The sequence below is a fragment of the Leishmania mexicana genome, chromosome 33, assembly GCF_000234665.1.
Source record: "Leishmania mexicana MHOM/GT/2001/U1103 complete genome, chromosome 33".
In the NCBI taxonomy this organism is placed as follows: Eukaryota; Euglenozoa; class Kinetoplastea; order Trypanosomatida; family Trypanosomatidae; genus Leishmania; species Leishmania mexicana.
Window position 1 is genome coordinate 1 of NC_018337.1, and position 15,719 is coordinate 15,719.

General features: G+C 52.4%; 5 protein-coding genes across 5 annotated transcripts; 4 read left to right on the plus strand and 1 right to left on the minus strand.

The window, feature by feature from the left end:
• Nucleotides 1-2,927: 2,927 nt before the first annotated feature.
• On the minus strand, nucleotides 2,928-3,848 carry LMXM_33_0010 (conserved hypothetical protein; the record flags this gene model as incomplete). Its single annotated transcript, XM_003878535.1, has 1 exon — nucleotides 2,928-3,848. One exon carries the CDS (start codon nucleotides 3,846-3,848, stop codon nucleotides 2,928-2,930), a length of 921 nt encoding a protein of 306 aa, XP_003878584.1.
• A 1,635-nt stretch (nucleotides 3,849-5,483) lies between these two features.
• LMXM_33_0020 (hypothetical protein, unknown function) lies at nucleotides 5,484-6,752 on the plus strand (the record flags this gene model as incomplete). The annotated part of the gene is made up of 1 exon (XM_003878536.1): nucleotides 5,484-6,752. One exon carries the CDS (start codon nucleotides 5,484-5,486, stop codon nucleotides 6,750-6,752), a length of 1,269 nt encoding a protein of 422 aa, XP_003878585.1.
• Nucleotides 6,753-7,470: 718 nt separating this feature from the next.
• On the plus strand, nucleotides 7,471-8,493 carry LMXM_33_0030 (putative protein kinase; the record flags this gene model as incomplete). The annotated part of the gene is made up of 1 exon (XM_003878537.1): nucleotides 7,471-8,493. One exon carries the CDS (start codon nucleotides 7,471-7,473, stop codon nucleotides 8,491-8,493), a length of 1,023 nt encoding a protein of 340 aa, XP_003878586.1.
• Nucleotides 8,494-9,491: 998 nt separating this feature from the next.
• On the plus strand, nucleotides 9,492-11,531 carry LMXM_33_0040 (conserved hypothetical protein; the record flags this gene model as incomplete). Its single annotated transcript, XM_003878538.1, has 1 exon — nucleotides 9,492-11,531. The coding sequence occupies one exon, from the start codon at nucleotides 9,492-9,494 to the stop codon at nucleotides 11,529-11,531; it is 2,040 nt and encodes a 679-aa protein (XP_003878587.1).
• A 518-nt stretch (nucleotides 11,532-12,049) lies between these two features.
• LMXM_33_0050 (conserved hypothetical protein) lies at nucleotides 12,050-13,810 on the plus strand (the record flags this gene model as incomplete). The annotated part of the gene is made up of 1 exon (XM_003878539.1): nucleotides 12,050-13,810. The coding sequence occupies one exon, from the start codon at nucleotides 12,050-12,052 to the stop codon at nucleotides 13,808-13,810; it is 1,761 nt and encodes a 586-aa protein (XP_003878588.1).
• Between the last annotated feature and the right edge of the window lie 1,909 nt (nucleotides 13,811-15,719).

The window sequence follows — 15,719 nt, forward strand, 5'->3', positions numbered from 1 at the left end:
TCCCCTAACCCTAACCCTAACCCTAACCCTAACCCTAACCCTAACCCTAACCCTAACCCTAACCCTAACCCTAACCCTAACCCTAACCCTAACCCTAACCCTAACCCTAACCCTAACCCTAACCCTAACCCTAACCCTAACCCTAACCCTAACCCTAACCCTAACCCTAACCCTAACCCTAACCCTAACCCTAACCCTAACCCTAACCCTAACCCTAACCCTAACCCTAACCCTAACCCTGTTGCTGACATGTACACACGTACACCCTAACCGCGGCATAGCAGAACACCAACATCGCCCGCTTTTAGAGTTTTATGCTGCGTTTCGAGCTACGAGCGTTTTGGGCTGCAAGTAATCTTTTTTCCTGGATCGGACTCGCAGTGAAGGTTGCACACCGGGACAGAAGAGTTTCTCTTTGATCGTGGTCTTCTGGACAGAGCTTTACAGTCGCAAGGAAGTTATAAACTTTACAGAGTAGCAGAGTGCACTCGTACCGTGGCAGGCAGGCAGACCGCAAAGCGCAATCATTCACAGGTTTTCCTTTTCAAGAAAGCAGGGTCCACTTCACGCACTAAAGGTATGGTTTCGCTTCACGCCAGTAGCACCACAATGCATCGGTGCTATGCTGACACATTGACTTGCAGGCTTTGTCTGCTCTACTCGCCCTGTAGACTAGACGTTGTGGTCAGAATTTGTGCGCGGATAGAAATGTCGACATCTGAGATGCACAGCGACAGGCACTGCGACATAAGTATAAATATAGTTCCGAAGAAGAGAAAAAATCACTTGTTTTCTGTGGAGACAGTACCTTGATGACGTGAAAATACCTCAGCGTTGTATGTAGGTCCACTACCCCCACTCTGTGTGGGGACGCCAGGCAGCCCCTGCTCCTGCCAATGCACAGCCACTGGTGGCGGTGACGGCGTCAGGCACCTACGACATGGGTGAGTCAGAGCGATTCACCGCTGCGGATGTCGGCGGTCAGCGCCTGGGAAGCGAGTGGGTGAGGGGCAGGGTTTGGGGTGGAGGCCGTGCTCACATGACGGGGTCGGCGCATTGCTGTACCGCGCGTGCCTACAGCTGCATCGCACCGCGCAATAGGCCTGTGTCAGCGCAAGCAGACGGGAGATGAGGTCATGGGGCATGGGTAAATGTACACCTGAGAAAAAGGAAAACTATAGACCATAGTTACCATGGCGATGTGGTTGGAGAGAAGGACAAAGTGTATCGCGGATCAGCTCTGAATGAACGTAATCAAGGGCTGCTCTAGTAGAAACCAACCACTGCACAAATGTAATGGTGTTCTGGATTTGGGTGAAAAAGGAATTTTGATGCTTTGTTTGGTGACGCACCGCGCCTCATCGTATGTACCTCGTGCAAAAGAGACGCTTGAAATGACGCATGACTAACTGCGGGAGTGGCGCCATATGACAAGTGTGAAGCCGGAACGACTTTCGTCACCGGCAAAAGACGTGCAAGTGGTGAAGGGAGAGCAGGGGGAGTTGAGGAAAACAGGATGCGCTAACGCAATCAGGAAGAAAGCTGCTTGGGAGCAAATGCTTTGGAGCGCAAGCAAATGTTGCATTTCGCCAGAAAAAGGCGAACACGCCGTGCATGTCAAGGGAAGCTACTCCTTGTAAGAAAACAAGACGTACTACTTTAGATGTGGCTTTCAGAACAAATAAAAGGTGGGCTACTTGTCGGGAAATATAAAAACATGCGCACCAACACGTTCATATCTACTAAGAGGCGAGCTTTCGCCTTATGAGGCAGAGTATACGACATTGTGGGCTTCCGTTCATTTTTCGTTCGTCTTTATGTTTCACCCCCTTAGGGCATGCTGTACTATGTTGGAAAAATTCTTCAGTTTCATGTACTCCTCAGGACACACACACAAGGTGAACAGCGAGACGTGAAATGCCGTACCTCCTGACGAGCCCCTGCCGTGGTTGGTAGCCGAGGAGACGAGGTGGGGGAAAGCATTCACTAAACTTCTTAAGACGTGAAATAGAGAAGAGTAGAAAAATATGAAAACCACCACATTTAAATGTCGTATTGCTTTTGACCTCGATTCTCATTATCAAATTCTATTCAATCATTACCACCATTTTTTTCTCCGCCACTAGGTTTCAATACGGAAGAGAACAAAGAATCGGAGTGCGTTCACCTTTCCTTGCAGGTTCAATCCGTGCCAACCTTGCTTACATGCGGAGAAGAAACTTGGAGAAAGTAGCTCTCGTGAGGCTAAAGGGTCGCAATGGTGGCAGTCGATTCATTACTTTGTTTTGGTGGGTGGTTGGTTGCATGAGGTTCGATGTACGAGCACAAACGCTTAGAAGATATCATTCGATGTGATTGCTTTCCCTATGGAAAACGCATGTATCCTATTATTGTATCACCGATAAAACGAAAAAGAATGTGTGCGGCTTTCGTGTATTTTTCCCGAAAAGGCATTTTTTGCTGCAGTCTGAACTCCACGGCGTATCCTGCCTTCGCATTTCCCTACTAAGACCTACCCGTAGTGCGCCTGAACGAAACAACTTCTACACGACTAAAGGATGAACAGCACATGAATCTGTGCTGAGGTGTCAGCGAGCTCTTTCAGTCGTGCACTACTCACTACGAGGGTTCAGGATAACCTCTCACCCGTACCCCAACCCCTACAAGGTCAAAATCAGCATTCACACAGCCAAAAGGAAAGAGCCGTTTTTTTTTTCAGCGCGTCGGTTTTTCCATAGACTGATCAGCATACAAACGGGCCAACAGACAGTTCATTGAAAAGAACAAAAAAGAGCATAGGTATTACGGTGTGAAGAAAGCGAAAGTACACAGAGGACAAAGAATGGAGCTGTCAAGTAAAATATGCTTTACGGCGAAAAAAAAAAGGAAAAGAGTTCTGGTGCACCGTGCAGAGCACGCAGAGGAGACTATTCGCGTTTTCGCTCAGCCTTACCCTTGATAGACTTATGCGTCTCCAAGATTTTGTTCGACACAAAATCGGTGGGTAGTGCCCTCACGATTGCCTCCAGAACGGCGTGATTGCGGTGACCGGGAGTCTGAGGCACAGATCCCAGCTTGTCAAGCGTCTGATGCGCCATGCTGTCAGCGTTCACCATCATGAAGGTCTCACGTGGCTTGCGGGAGCTAAGACCTTGGGTCATCTTACTCACCACCATGTTTGGCGACACTGCAAGAACATCAATTCCAAAATCCTTCAATTCGTAGTAGAGACCAGAGCCAAAAGACAGGTTGAAGGCCTTCGTTCCTGCGTACGTGCACAGAAGCGGGGCAGGAGTAACGGCGGAGACGGAGCCGAGCATAAGGATGGCACCACAGCGCTTCGCCTTCATCTTCGGCACCACATACTTCGTCATGCGGACACTCGACTCACAGTTTACTTTCAGCAAGCGGAGCTCCGTCTCAAGATCTACCTCGTCGAAATAGTTGGTGTAGGTGTAGTTAACACCGACATTGTTGACGAGCACGGCAATCTGAATCTTGTCGAGCTCTGCGAACAGATCAGCGTACTGCTTAGATGTTGCCGAAGCGAAATCAAACGAAATGGCCTTGCCCTTCACGCCGAACTCCTTCAGTTCCTCCACGACCTTTTCCAGCTTGGACATGGTACGTGCAATGACGCACACGTTGAACCCGCGACGACCAAGGTCGAGGGCCATGGCGTAGCCAATACCCTCGCTAGCGCCCGTGACAACTGCCCAGTCACCAGCGTTGCCGTAGCGCTTCTTCATGTTAAGGGATGTCAGGCAGTTGATCTTGACAAAGCTGATAACCTTGAGAAAAACCACACCCAGGGCGACAGCGCCCACAACTGAGAGAAAGCAGGTCATGGCAAAATGAGGGAAAAAGACTTGTCCGCTGAAAAATCAAGAAACTAAGATGGCGAGAGCGCGCCTTTTGACAGAATACGCTACATCGTCGATAATAAAAGAGGGCATGGTGTAGGTGAGGACAGAGAGTAAGAGTCGAGAGCAACGGAAAGTGTGATAAAAGAGCACGTCGTGGTCACAGACGTCACATGATAAACGTGCGCACATATGCGTTCTCAACTAGAGCAACAGTAGAATTGCATTGCATGTGGGAAGGATAGCATCGTTTTCTGTCTTTTAAGAATAACTATATATATATTATATATATATATATATATATGCCCGCAATGCACGCCTTCCGCATTAGCTGGGCTGTTGATCAACTCTTTTTTTGTTGTGTATTGGTTTTTCCGTGCACATCTGACCATGCAGCATGAGCACAACACCCACGTGCTTGCGCTGACACAGGCCTATTGCACGGTGCGATGCAGCTGTAGGCACGCGCGGTACAGCAATGCGCCGACCCCGTCATGTGAGCACGGCCTCCACCCCAAACCCTGCCCCTCACCCACTCGCTTCCCAGGCGCTGACCGCCGACATCCGCAGCGGTGAATCGCTCTGACTCACCCATGTCGTAGGTGCCTGACGCCGTCACCGCCACCAGTGGCTGTGCATTGGCAGGAGCAGGGGCTGCCTGGCGTCCCCACACAGAGTGGGGGTAGTGGACCTAGATACAACGCTGAGGTTTCCTCTGTCATGACAGTGGTGCTTCACATCCAACACGAAAAGATGGTTCACGTTACCAGTGCAAAGAGAAGCTGCGCAATACGCTCCACGTCTTTGCATTTTGAGAAGCAAAGGAGGCAGCAGTAGCAGAGCCGGAGTTGAAGCCAGGAGGTACGTTCCACCGTCCCTTGAGGCTTTCAAGGATGCCACAGATAATGTTCCGAACAAACTGAAGAATTGACTGGATTAAGGTTCGCGTCAGGAGGATGCGAGTCGAGGGGAACAACTGTTGTGGGAACATGGGTGTGCGGGGGAGGGGGGTGAATGCGGTAAGCGGTTGACATGGGCAGTCTTAAAGGATGCAAATACGCACGAGTCGCTCTCCTACTTCCAGGCGGGCGACCAGGCCCCCGCTGGGAAAGCGATGTCTCTGCGGTGACGCCCGTTGACGGAGTCACCAAAAAAGATAACTGTGTGGTAGATGAATTATGGAAGCAATCGCTGCAGAGACACAGTCGTGGGAAGGGCAGGAGAACTAAGTACTACACACTGGCAATCTCAATTCTTTCCTACTCGCATTCGGCAAGGCATTTGACCCAGTTTGAAACTGTGGCTCAGCGACTGGTGCCTCTGTTTGGAGGTTGACCCTCCGAAATCTACTTGGCAGTCACCGTAAAGCGGTACGTCTTGCACATGCGTGGTTCGTGGAGATGGACGTGCAGGGCCACACGTGAATTTTTTATGAAGCTCGTTATCCGATGAAAAAGACATCTTTTCACTGCTTCTTCACGTGTTGCTTGCGGCTCGTCGTCGTGCATAGTCACAGCAGGCGCGAACTTATTCTATCTGATGACACTCCTATTGCTCACAGAGGTCTGCCAGTTTCACGACGGGGGGGAACGCTCCCCGCTATCAACGCGGCGACGACTTATGTTGGCTTCTCTTTCCGCTGCTGCGCGAAAAGTAGCGTTGATGGGTGAAGGGCTCACGATCGGATCAGTTTCATTTAGGAGCAGCGGAACTGAGATGAATGTCACTATCGTTAGTGATGGGCCGCCTCCTCCTGTCGGCTGGTGGTGCTACTCGGGCACTGTTACAGTTGCAGCACACAATACCCCCTTGGGTGCTTGCGGGGTGATTAGCACTCTTAAAAATGCGTGGTCAGTCTGCAGAGTAACACGCGTTGAGCTCACTAGTGACGATGAGGTCGACGCTGTGGTGCAGCGCCAAATACTAGACATACTCGGACTTCTGCAGAACGACGTTGTCTCATTATGTCTGGGCAAACTGCACATGAAGAACGCTGACTTGGCACCTTGCCTAACATCGCTGAACTCCCTTTCCCTCAATGGCTGTGATGGAGAAATTGAGAAGTGGCTCAGCGCACTTAGCCCAGCAGCGGAGATAATTGAAATATCTGACTGCTTTTCTTTCTCAGCCGCAACGTTTCAATGTATGCTGACGACCGCAGTGCGACGTCTGGTTCTCGACAACACAAATGTGGCGGCATCATGTCTGGAGCACCTGAAATGCACGCATTCAGTGCAGACACTGAGCTTGATGGGCTGCCGCAAGATCGACGCTCTGCAAGTAAGTGCTTTCCCAGAGTTGCGACGTCTACTGCTATGCCGCACCCCCATAGCAAGTGAATCGATGGAAGGGATCGAAAAGTGTCGTCATCTTCAGATCGTGAATCTTGGAGGGTGCCAGGAGATTGTTGATGTCAACGTGTTTGGGGCCTTGAAACAGCTTCGCGAGCTTTTCCTGCACGAAACATCTGTAACGAATGCTGGTATTGCAGGGCTTGCCGATTGCGAGCGACTCGAAAAGCTTAATTTAGGTGGCTGCATTCATGTCTCCAACATCAACCATCTCGGGCGCTTGGTAAATCTTTTGGAGTTGCATCTTTGGAGTACGAAGGTGACGAATTCAGGAATAGAGGGTCTGGCCTCGTGTTGTTCGTTAGTGGAGCTTGTCTTGGACGACTGCGTTCGAATCACAGATGTTATGCCGCTTGGCTGCTTGCAATCGATTCGATGGATCTCACTAATTGGCACAGAGGTCGACGCCCGGGGCGTCAAGGGACTGATTCACTGTCAGAAATTAGAGACTTTGGCTCTTGGAGGAACGCGAATCGCTCATCCACCGAAGCTGTGGAGACACGAGGCGATTGTAGAATATCTTGAAAATCTTACGTGATTGGTGCGGCCACGCGCGGAGAGGAAGGTGCCACCTTCTTCTGATTTTTGCCCCGTCACGTTTGAGGGTACCGCTTACAAGAAAGAAACACAAAAGAATGAGAAGTGAGATCGATGGTTGCTGCTAATTTCTCTCAATGAAATGTAAAATGCGCATCTGATCCAGTGGAGTACGTTTTATGCACTAGTGAAGCAGCGGCTGGTGAACGCGCTGGGCTGCCGCTTCTTTGAAAGTGCTAAATTGGCGCCTAGAGGCTTATAGTCCGTACAACTAGGCAGGAACAGAACTCCTTACTGTGCACTTCCTCTTTTTCTCCCCTAGGAGGGCCTCGCGGAGAACCTGCTTATGAGTTTTTGTTTCTACTGAGCCCGCAAGAAAAAAAGAGAAATCTGCTCCTTGTCCTGCTGCTTCAGGCAAACCGCGTTATCCTCTCGGGTAATTGCAACCGCGAAAAAAGGCGCGTCTTCGCGGCTTTTTGTCCCCCTTTTCATGCTCGGTAGTGGGCTCCTCTTGCGCTGCTGGCTGTAACTTTGTTAATCTCAGTACTGCAGGACAGGTGGCATCAATGTGTCGAGCTTTTTGTTCCCCTTGCGCATTTATGTTTACTGGTTTGCCGCCGTTTTTTGTATTTCTTCTCGTACGTTCCCTCAAGTATCTGCTTCGGTGAACATTTTCGCAGTCTTCGTTAGAATCAGCAGAACGCGTGTTGTTTGTGAAGATGGGCAATTACTTTTCACTGTGTCCTGAACCCGTCCATGGCCTCATCAGCTCATACGGTATAGGATCAATCTCAAGTACACATCCGTCTGGAGTGGCGGTGAAAGGCGAAGAATATTCCGCAGTGAAACTGGTCGGCGAGGGCGGATACTCTTTCGTGTATGAAGGATACAACAACGCCACTGGACAACGGGTGGCGTTGAAGCGGTATGTGTTTTCAGAAACGCAACAGCAGCAGGGAGCTGTCGAAGAGATGAGCATTTACCGCGATGTCTGCCCCAACGACTATATAGTAACGTACCTCGATTCCGAAGTAGTTTATCGGCCTGGGGTACCGTTGCCAGAGATGTGGGTCGTGATGGAGTTCTGTGACGGTCCTTCCTTGCAGGAGTACATCAACAATCGACTGCGGTCCCCTCAGCCTTTCTCGGTGCGTGAGGTGTTCGAAATTGTCGACAATATTGTACATGCAATCGGCCACTTGCATTCACAATCGCCACCTGTTTCCCACTGGGACATCAAGCCGGACAATTTCTTGTTCACCGATACAGGGCGGCTGAAGCTATGCGATTTTGGAAGCGCTACGCGGCAGTTTTATGCACCCACGTCAGCGGAAGAGATGTCTGCTGCTGAGTCAGAGTTGGGGTCAAGGATGACGCTTCTCTACCGACCGCCTGAATCACTGGACCTGTGGTCGAAGGACCGCGTTGATACCAAAGCCGACATCTGGGCACTTGGGGTCATCATTTACGTGCTGGTGTTTCGCGAAATGCCGTTTGACGCAAACCCGATGGAGGTCATGGCGGCAGTACCGAAGCGATACAAGGGCAAAACACAGGAGGGCTGCCCCGGGGAGTTTAGAGCTCTCATGGACATTGTGCGCACGAAAATGCTAACGAAAAAGCCTGCGGATCGTGCTGACATATTTGCCATTTCTGAAGCGCTGGAAGGCATCACGCACCTGCCGCCGCTGCCGCGCCCGCGGCCCGGGTTCCAGAGTGCGCAGCGACCGCGGTTCGCTTAAGATGCCGAGATTGTGCGTAAACGTGGCAATTCCAACACCGCAGTGCGCGCCCTCCGAATTACTGTGCTGTGCGCAAAAGTTTCAAAGGGATGTCGCTACCTTGCTTGCTTTTTGATCTGCTTTTGCCCTTATCCGTGAAAGGGTAAAAATGCTCTTTTTTTGCTTGCCATGTACCTTTTCGTGGAAGTCTACTTTGACATGGTAAATGAAAAGGTTGACTGACTTGAGCAGCAGTTGTTGATAGGGTCTGAAAAGGTGGAGTTTGAAATGCTGCGGCCCGGCTTCAACGCGTCAAGCAGATGCCACAGATTTTTTTTTTGCGTCTTCAACGTGCCCATCCGGCCATGCAGCATGAGCGCAACACCCACGTGCTTGCGCTGACACAGGCCTATTGCACGGTGCGATGCAGCTGTAGGCACGCGCGGTACAGCAATGCGCCGACCCCGTCATGTGAGCACGGCCTCCACCCCAAACCCTGCCCCTCACCCACTCGCTTCCCAGGCGCTGACCGCCGACATCCGCAGCGGTGAATCGCTCTGACTCACCCATGTCGTAGGTGCCTGACGCCGTCACCGCCACCAGTGGCCGTGCATTGGCAGGAGCAGGGGCTGCCTGGCGTCCCCACACAGAGTGGGCACAACACGTTAGAACGCAGAAACATGGGACTCAGTGGGTTCAGCATGATTTCTTTTCGCGGCAATGCGTGCTGTGGGAGATGAAACGGATGTCGAACATAAATGTCCACGATAAATGTCCTTATTGGCTTCCTGTCTTTTCCTCTGTTGTTCTTGGCTTTCAGAGCTGTTAACCGTTTGTGATCAATAGACTTCTTGAGGTCTATTTTTAGTCTTGCTTACCTCTGGTACTACCAAGGTTTGCGTGCAAGAAAAATATCCGGTACTGTTCAAAGCATGGAAGTCGATGCGATCGGTGAGTCTCGTGGTCTTTCGACCGAGGCGCTCGGGAAAAACAGCGATTTTCGGCGATTTGTGGAGCGGATGAAGGGAATGGGGCGAGCTTTTGCGGTCAAGTCGAAATCAGACACCGCCGTTCGCGTCATCATTCCGCCGCGGGATGATGAGACCGCGGAAGCGGATCTTTCGGGAGAGTGGCTGGACTGCTGCTTGCGGGAGTATCTGGAGAGAAAGCGTCTCTTCGAAAATCGCTTTCGCAGCCGAAGACAACTGACGGCTCGCATTCTGGCACTCCTTGTGCCTTTCCTCGCTGTGTTGTGGAGCATATGGCCCATGTGGCGGGTGCTGATCGACGTTGAGACAGATGCTTACTACAAGGCTTTGGAGGTCCCTTCAACGGCGACGCCCAGCGAGATCACGCGAGCGTATCGCGCTATGATGAAGCGTTGGCATCCAGATAACAATCCGACCTGTGGACAATATTGTCGGGAAAGGACGGAGCGTATCAAAGAGGCATACGACGTGCTGCTGTCTCGCAGTAACCATCGCTTGACTCTCGCCAACCAGTATCACGAAGGTCTCATGGCGCTGCGTTCATTGCTGTCGTTCCGCGGGTTCCAGATATCCGGCGATGCGGCGATGAATGTCTTCATGATCTTACTGCGGCTGTACCCCGCCAGCGCGAGGAAGAGTGTCGCGCTGAGACTTGCGTGCAGCGTTGTCATTTTGGTCGTATGCACTGTGCATGAGACCTTCTTTGTCAGTGGCTTCAGCATTGTGACGGTTGTCGAGCTCTTTTACTACTCCCTGTCGATGGCCAAAGCCTCTGCGCAGCAGCAGTCGATGGAGGAGGTGCGGCGAAACTCCTATTTTGATGTAGTACGCGACGCGTTCGTCTTGCTGGGCTGCGCGAGTGCTGCAAGCATTGCCGTGCGTTGGAGAGAGAATACCGCGATGTCGATGGAAGAAGCCTCCCGCATGTTTTATGGCAGCGTCTACGTTCTCTCGTTCCTGTACAAGTTCTCACCGAACGCGTACGACAACTTTTTAATGCGTAAGTGCTCACTACCGCTCACGTACTTGGACATGACGAGTGCAAGGTTCACGTGGACGCGATTTGCGACAAGCGAACTGATGTTTCTCGTCGACGATCTGTTCGTCTTCACGTGTCGCATCTCCAGCCCTTACCGAGTGGTGGTGTATATTACGCATTTCGTTGCCCTCTGCCAGTTTTTTATGTTACCATGGGATACACCAATCATCAACGGGAGGGCCAGCGCAAGAGCAAGAACTGCTGGAATAGAAGAGCCAAAAGCTCCGGCGTCAGCAAGTGCGAGAACCAGAGTAGCTCAATCGACCAACAGCGATGCCATGGAGACGGCCGAGCAAAGCACATTTGCCCAGTCTTACATAACAAAGGAAGAGGAAGATGTTGTCACCGATCTCGACAACGAGGCGGTGTCGTGGATGGATATTGCGAGCCTCAAATACAAGGCTCTCGTCCTGACGCTTGGCCGCAAGCACGCCCAGCAGCACGGCCAGTCGGCAGATGCCGTTGATATTGCGCCAAGTTCTGACTTGCAGAATGTTTTAGTCGTCGCGTTCTCCCGCGGCACCGGTACCGGGCCGGCTGCATCTCAACAGAGACTCGACGTTCTTTGTCAGGTGCGTGACCCGGAGATGAGTCGACTTGTGGCGATGGAACGCGGACCAAAGATGATGGTGCCTGTGCGCCCCAAATCTCCGTGGAGCCTGGATCTCGCACGCATGGAGTATCGCAAGGTCCTCGGCTCTGTAGCCCCGCTGACGAGTGCACAGGTGTGGCGAATGCGGGCACCAGGGAGTCCGTCTGCGGCATGGAAAGCACTAGTGACGACGGTGTGTGGATGGGTTGTGTTTGCCCTCGTTTGCGCAGTTGCTGGGCCCTCTTCACACGACGCTGTACGGAGCTCCAAAGGCATCGACAGCTCTCTTCGTCCACAGCTGTTTGCCCGCTTTTTAGGGGCACTGCCGCCAACCCATTTTGTGAACGCGTTGTCGGGAGGTCTCCTGACCGTGGCGCAAATTCCCTTCTGCACGTTGGACTGGTGGGATGCCGGGGCCACACTTGGCTTTGTACGTTAGCGGCAACAGAAGCGTTGACAGGAAAAAAAAGACGCAAACCGTAGATGGGTGGCACGGGTGCGCGAGAGCTCTGGACCTGCGCGTCGATGTGGCCCACCGTCCTGTGGCAGTGGCTGGGCAACCAGGTGCCGTTGCCTAAAAGGGCAAAAACCTGCTGATCAATTGCCGGCAGCGCAAATAGCACTCCAGTGTCGACCCCCCCCCCACTGAGGGGCCTTCTGACGAGCCACCTAGCGTTTTGTGAAAACAGAGGGGGGAGTGAGAAAAGTTATCCTCGACTGCGCTTCAAACCCAAACACCTGCATGCCCCATAAATCTTTCCTTCAATCCTAATATTTCGTACAGCACCTGCTTCTGTGTTCTTTTTTTTTAAGCTTATCGTTAAGGCTTCGCTGCGGAACTGGTGCAACCGCCTTTGCAACATATATTGCGTCAGTGAAGGCGAACTCATCCTTCCCTGACAATAGTGCTGTAGCGAGCACGTTGGCCCACCTTCGAACTTCTTCATCACCGGGACAATGACAACCATAGACACTCGACAGATTCGTGACGGCAACGACGGCAATCGGGGAGATTGGATGTCGTTCTTCTCCAAGGCGCTGCCCTACGTGTTCCTGTCGCTTGTGTTCATGAACATCTTTGGAAAGGCACCGATGGTCTCTGTGCAAAACACGAAATCAGTGCAGGCTCAGTCGCCAGCGCCGCCGTCGCCTTCCACGCTGTCAAGTTTGCGTCCACTTGCTCGACAAGGGGAGCGTTTCAGCGTCGTAGTTGAAACGCAGCCGCCCCTGTTCGAGCCTCTTAAATTCGAGAACCTTTTCTTTAGCCATGACGCATTGGCGGCGGCTAACCTAAGCGTAAAGATTCCCGTCGACCTGAAGCCGTGCGCGGCCGCCAACTGCACGGTAACGATGAGCGTGCTGTGGTCTCTGCGCAACTACACATTTTCATTAACAGCGCCGCTTGTGCGCTTTTTCCGCGATACCGCTGTGCAAAAGAAGTACCTCTTCGGGAGCAACAGCGAGGGTGAGAGCGCGAACGTGGAGGCGGCAGACAGCAGTGCGTACAAGCAATACTTCCAGCCCGAGGTGACGCTGAGCCCTGTCGTCTTCTTCGATTACCCTCTCCCGGACCCTTGCTTCGAGTTCACCCCCATAGTAGAGTCGCGGCCCGGCTTTTACGGCCCATCGCTCTACATCAACAACTTTTGGATGCTGCGCGAGCATCATGTGCAGTTGAATGCCAGCAGCACATCACAGCCGCTCAACTTCACTGTGCACCTCACCCCACTTCCGCGATGGAAGGTACTTCTGTACACCCAGTTTGACAAGACTATGGCAACGCAAGCAGCCGCCGGCTTCTCGAAAGCCTCAGAAGCGGAGGAAACAAAGAGGATGCTGTTAGATATAAGCACCAGGAATCCAGTCCTCCTCGTGGTCACGGCGATTGTGACGGTGCTGCACTCCGTGTTTGAGTTCCTCGCCTTCTCGAACGATGTGAAATTCTGGAAGGGCCGTAAGGACTTTCGAGGTCTTTCCGTCCGCAGCATTATCATGAGTTGCTACTTTCAGTCCATCATTTTTCTCTATCTCCTCGACAGCCAAGAAACTTCGTGGGCCGTGCTCGTGCCATCTGGAATAGGCGCTTTCATGGAGTTTTGGAAGCTTGCAAAGACGCTCAAGATAGTAAAAGTCGAGGCCGAGGCCACAACCGCCGTGAAGGCACAAGGGGCGGCGAGGGAGTCAGCGGGAAAGAAGAGAAAGTGGAGGATTGCCGGGTACGACATCGGCTTTAAAGACTCGTACGATTCCCGGACGCAGAAGCACGACGACGTGGCCGTGCGGTATCTTATCTACACGATGATTCTGCCTCTGACGGGCTACACTGTGTACTCGGCCCTGTACAAAACGCATCGGAACTGGTACTCTTTCCTTATCTCCACGCAAGTTCAGTTCATCTACAGCTTTGGCTTTGCGCAGATGACCCCTCAGATTTTCATCAACTACAAAATGAAGAGTGTCGGCCAGCTTCCGTGGCGCACATTCATCTACAAGTCCCTCAACACCGTCATCGACGACCTCTTCGCCTTTGTCATTAAGATGCCTTGGCTCCATCGACTTGCCTGCTTTCAAGACGATATAGTGTTTGCCATTCTCCTCTATCAGCGCTGGATTTACCCTGTGGACATGTCCCGCTTCGACGGAGACAGCAGCGCAGATGCGGCAGAGGAAGGCGCCACGGCAGCAGAGGCGGTCGAGTCGGATAAAAAGAATCATTAATTTCATTATGTGCTGCTACTCGGGTCTGCACCTTCGCTGCTTGGTGACTTGCAACGTTTTCCAGCTTTGTTGTGGACGGTTGACACTTGATGGCGTGCCGCACACTTGATTTTCAGCGGTGCTTGAGTCGCAGATGAGCAGCGTATATGGGACGGACACGGTCTCCTGATCAGCTTCTCATCCCTCCCCCCTTTTTCGCCTCGCCTTGTGTGTGTGTGTGTGTGTGTGTCTGCCTCTCCTCCACGACTTGTGAGCTGGAACTGTTCCTTGTTGCTGTGCTTAACGTGCATTTGAGAATTGTAAGGAGCCGAGAGAGAGAACAACACGCTTTCTTGACTGCACTGGGGAGAAGCGCTGACACACGCACTCGGGCTTCGCTTAACCCTCCCCCATCCGCCTCTCGCCACCCTGGTTGATGACGACAGCTGTATACAGATGCGGGACCATATAAGGGAGAGGGATGGGGAAGGGGCGCTGAGCGGGTCGTGGTGCACCACTGCATTTCAAACGCTGGCTCCGGCAGTCGTATGCCAGAGGGCCAAGACTGCATACACCTGTGGCATATGTTTCACTTGATTTCACTCATCCTTGTCCTATCCTCTCGCTGACACACATTTGGCACGCACGCCACCGGAGTGCTTCGTTGTCGTTTACAGAAAGGTGAATCGCCTGGACGCAGTTGGGGCGCAGGTCTCAAATGCGAGAAGCCAGAGATACCCGTGAGTACTGTTGAGCGTGCTCTTGAGCTGGAAATTACACAGCAAACTTAACGCGGAGGTTTTCGTTTCACATTTTTCCCCACTCGACTCTCTGCCCACCCTGCTCCCCAAGAATCGGGGTCAGCCTTCTCTGAGGATTGTGAATGATGCACGCAGTGCGCGCCATCGATGAATGGTCAAGGCGTCAAGAAAAGCCCGTGGCGGGACATCCTCGCGGAGGTTACCGTTCAGCAGAACCTGATAGAATCCCTTTTACATGCCGCACCAGAATCGAGAGAGAACAGGCGAGACCTATCAATCGGTTTCTCTGCAGCTTCTCCAAACATCTGCACCCCCAATTGTTCCAGAAGGCGAGCCTCTGCGCGATCAACTGGCGCCAGAGCAATAATTTCACCTAGTCCAGAGCCACAAGACACGAGAGACTTGCGCGGCAACTGCTCGCCGTCAGCCAACGTGGACCAGAGTGGGTTTGCCAACCAGGTGGGGGCTAGCACCGGAAGCCACTCGCAGCCAACAGCAATAGAGACCTCGAAGGTGGTCGAGGCCCTTGTTGAAGCGCTCTCCACCTCATCCTGGTCTAGCGATGCTGACATATCAGCCACCCAGCTTGGGCCGGGTTGTACGTCGGCACGAGATGCTGCCGCTTCGAGTTCCAAGATGCACTCGCGAAGTGAGTCGCCTAGAGGCGCGATCGCGTCGGACGTAGGACAACGTCATCGAGAGGCAGTTGGCACTGCACAGTTTTTCCTCAAGGCCACACATATCGTTGCTGACGAGTTTGAGGGGCGCCAAAGCATCGTCTTTGGGGAGTTTACCGAGGTCACCGAACTTGTGTCACAATTTGTTTGCCGTGTGACGATGACTTCGCCTCCTCTGTGATATAGTTGCTCGAATGCAGGTGGCGCCTGTGGCCAGTTTGGAGATGCGGTCTGCACCGCTCCCTACCACAGAAGTGAGAGAGGAATGCAACAGCAGCAGCAAGTGTCGCTCTTGAGTGAAGTGCGAAGGCGATGCACTGACACGGATGGTGCGACCATGGTGCACACGCAAAAGAAGAGAGACGACCTCAACTCCCATCCAAAATGTAGACAAACAGATTTAAAAGACGAGGCTCTCTACACTGCCCAGCACACGTTGACCACGCACAAGAAGGAGTGGCGGCATTTCTCGTATTAGAGATGACGGGGAGC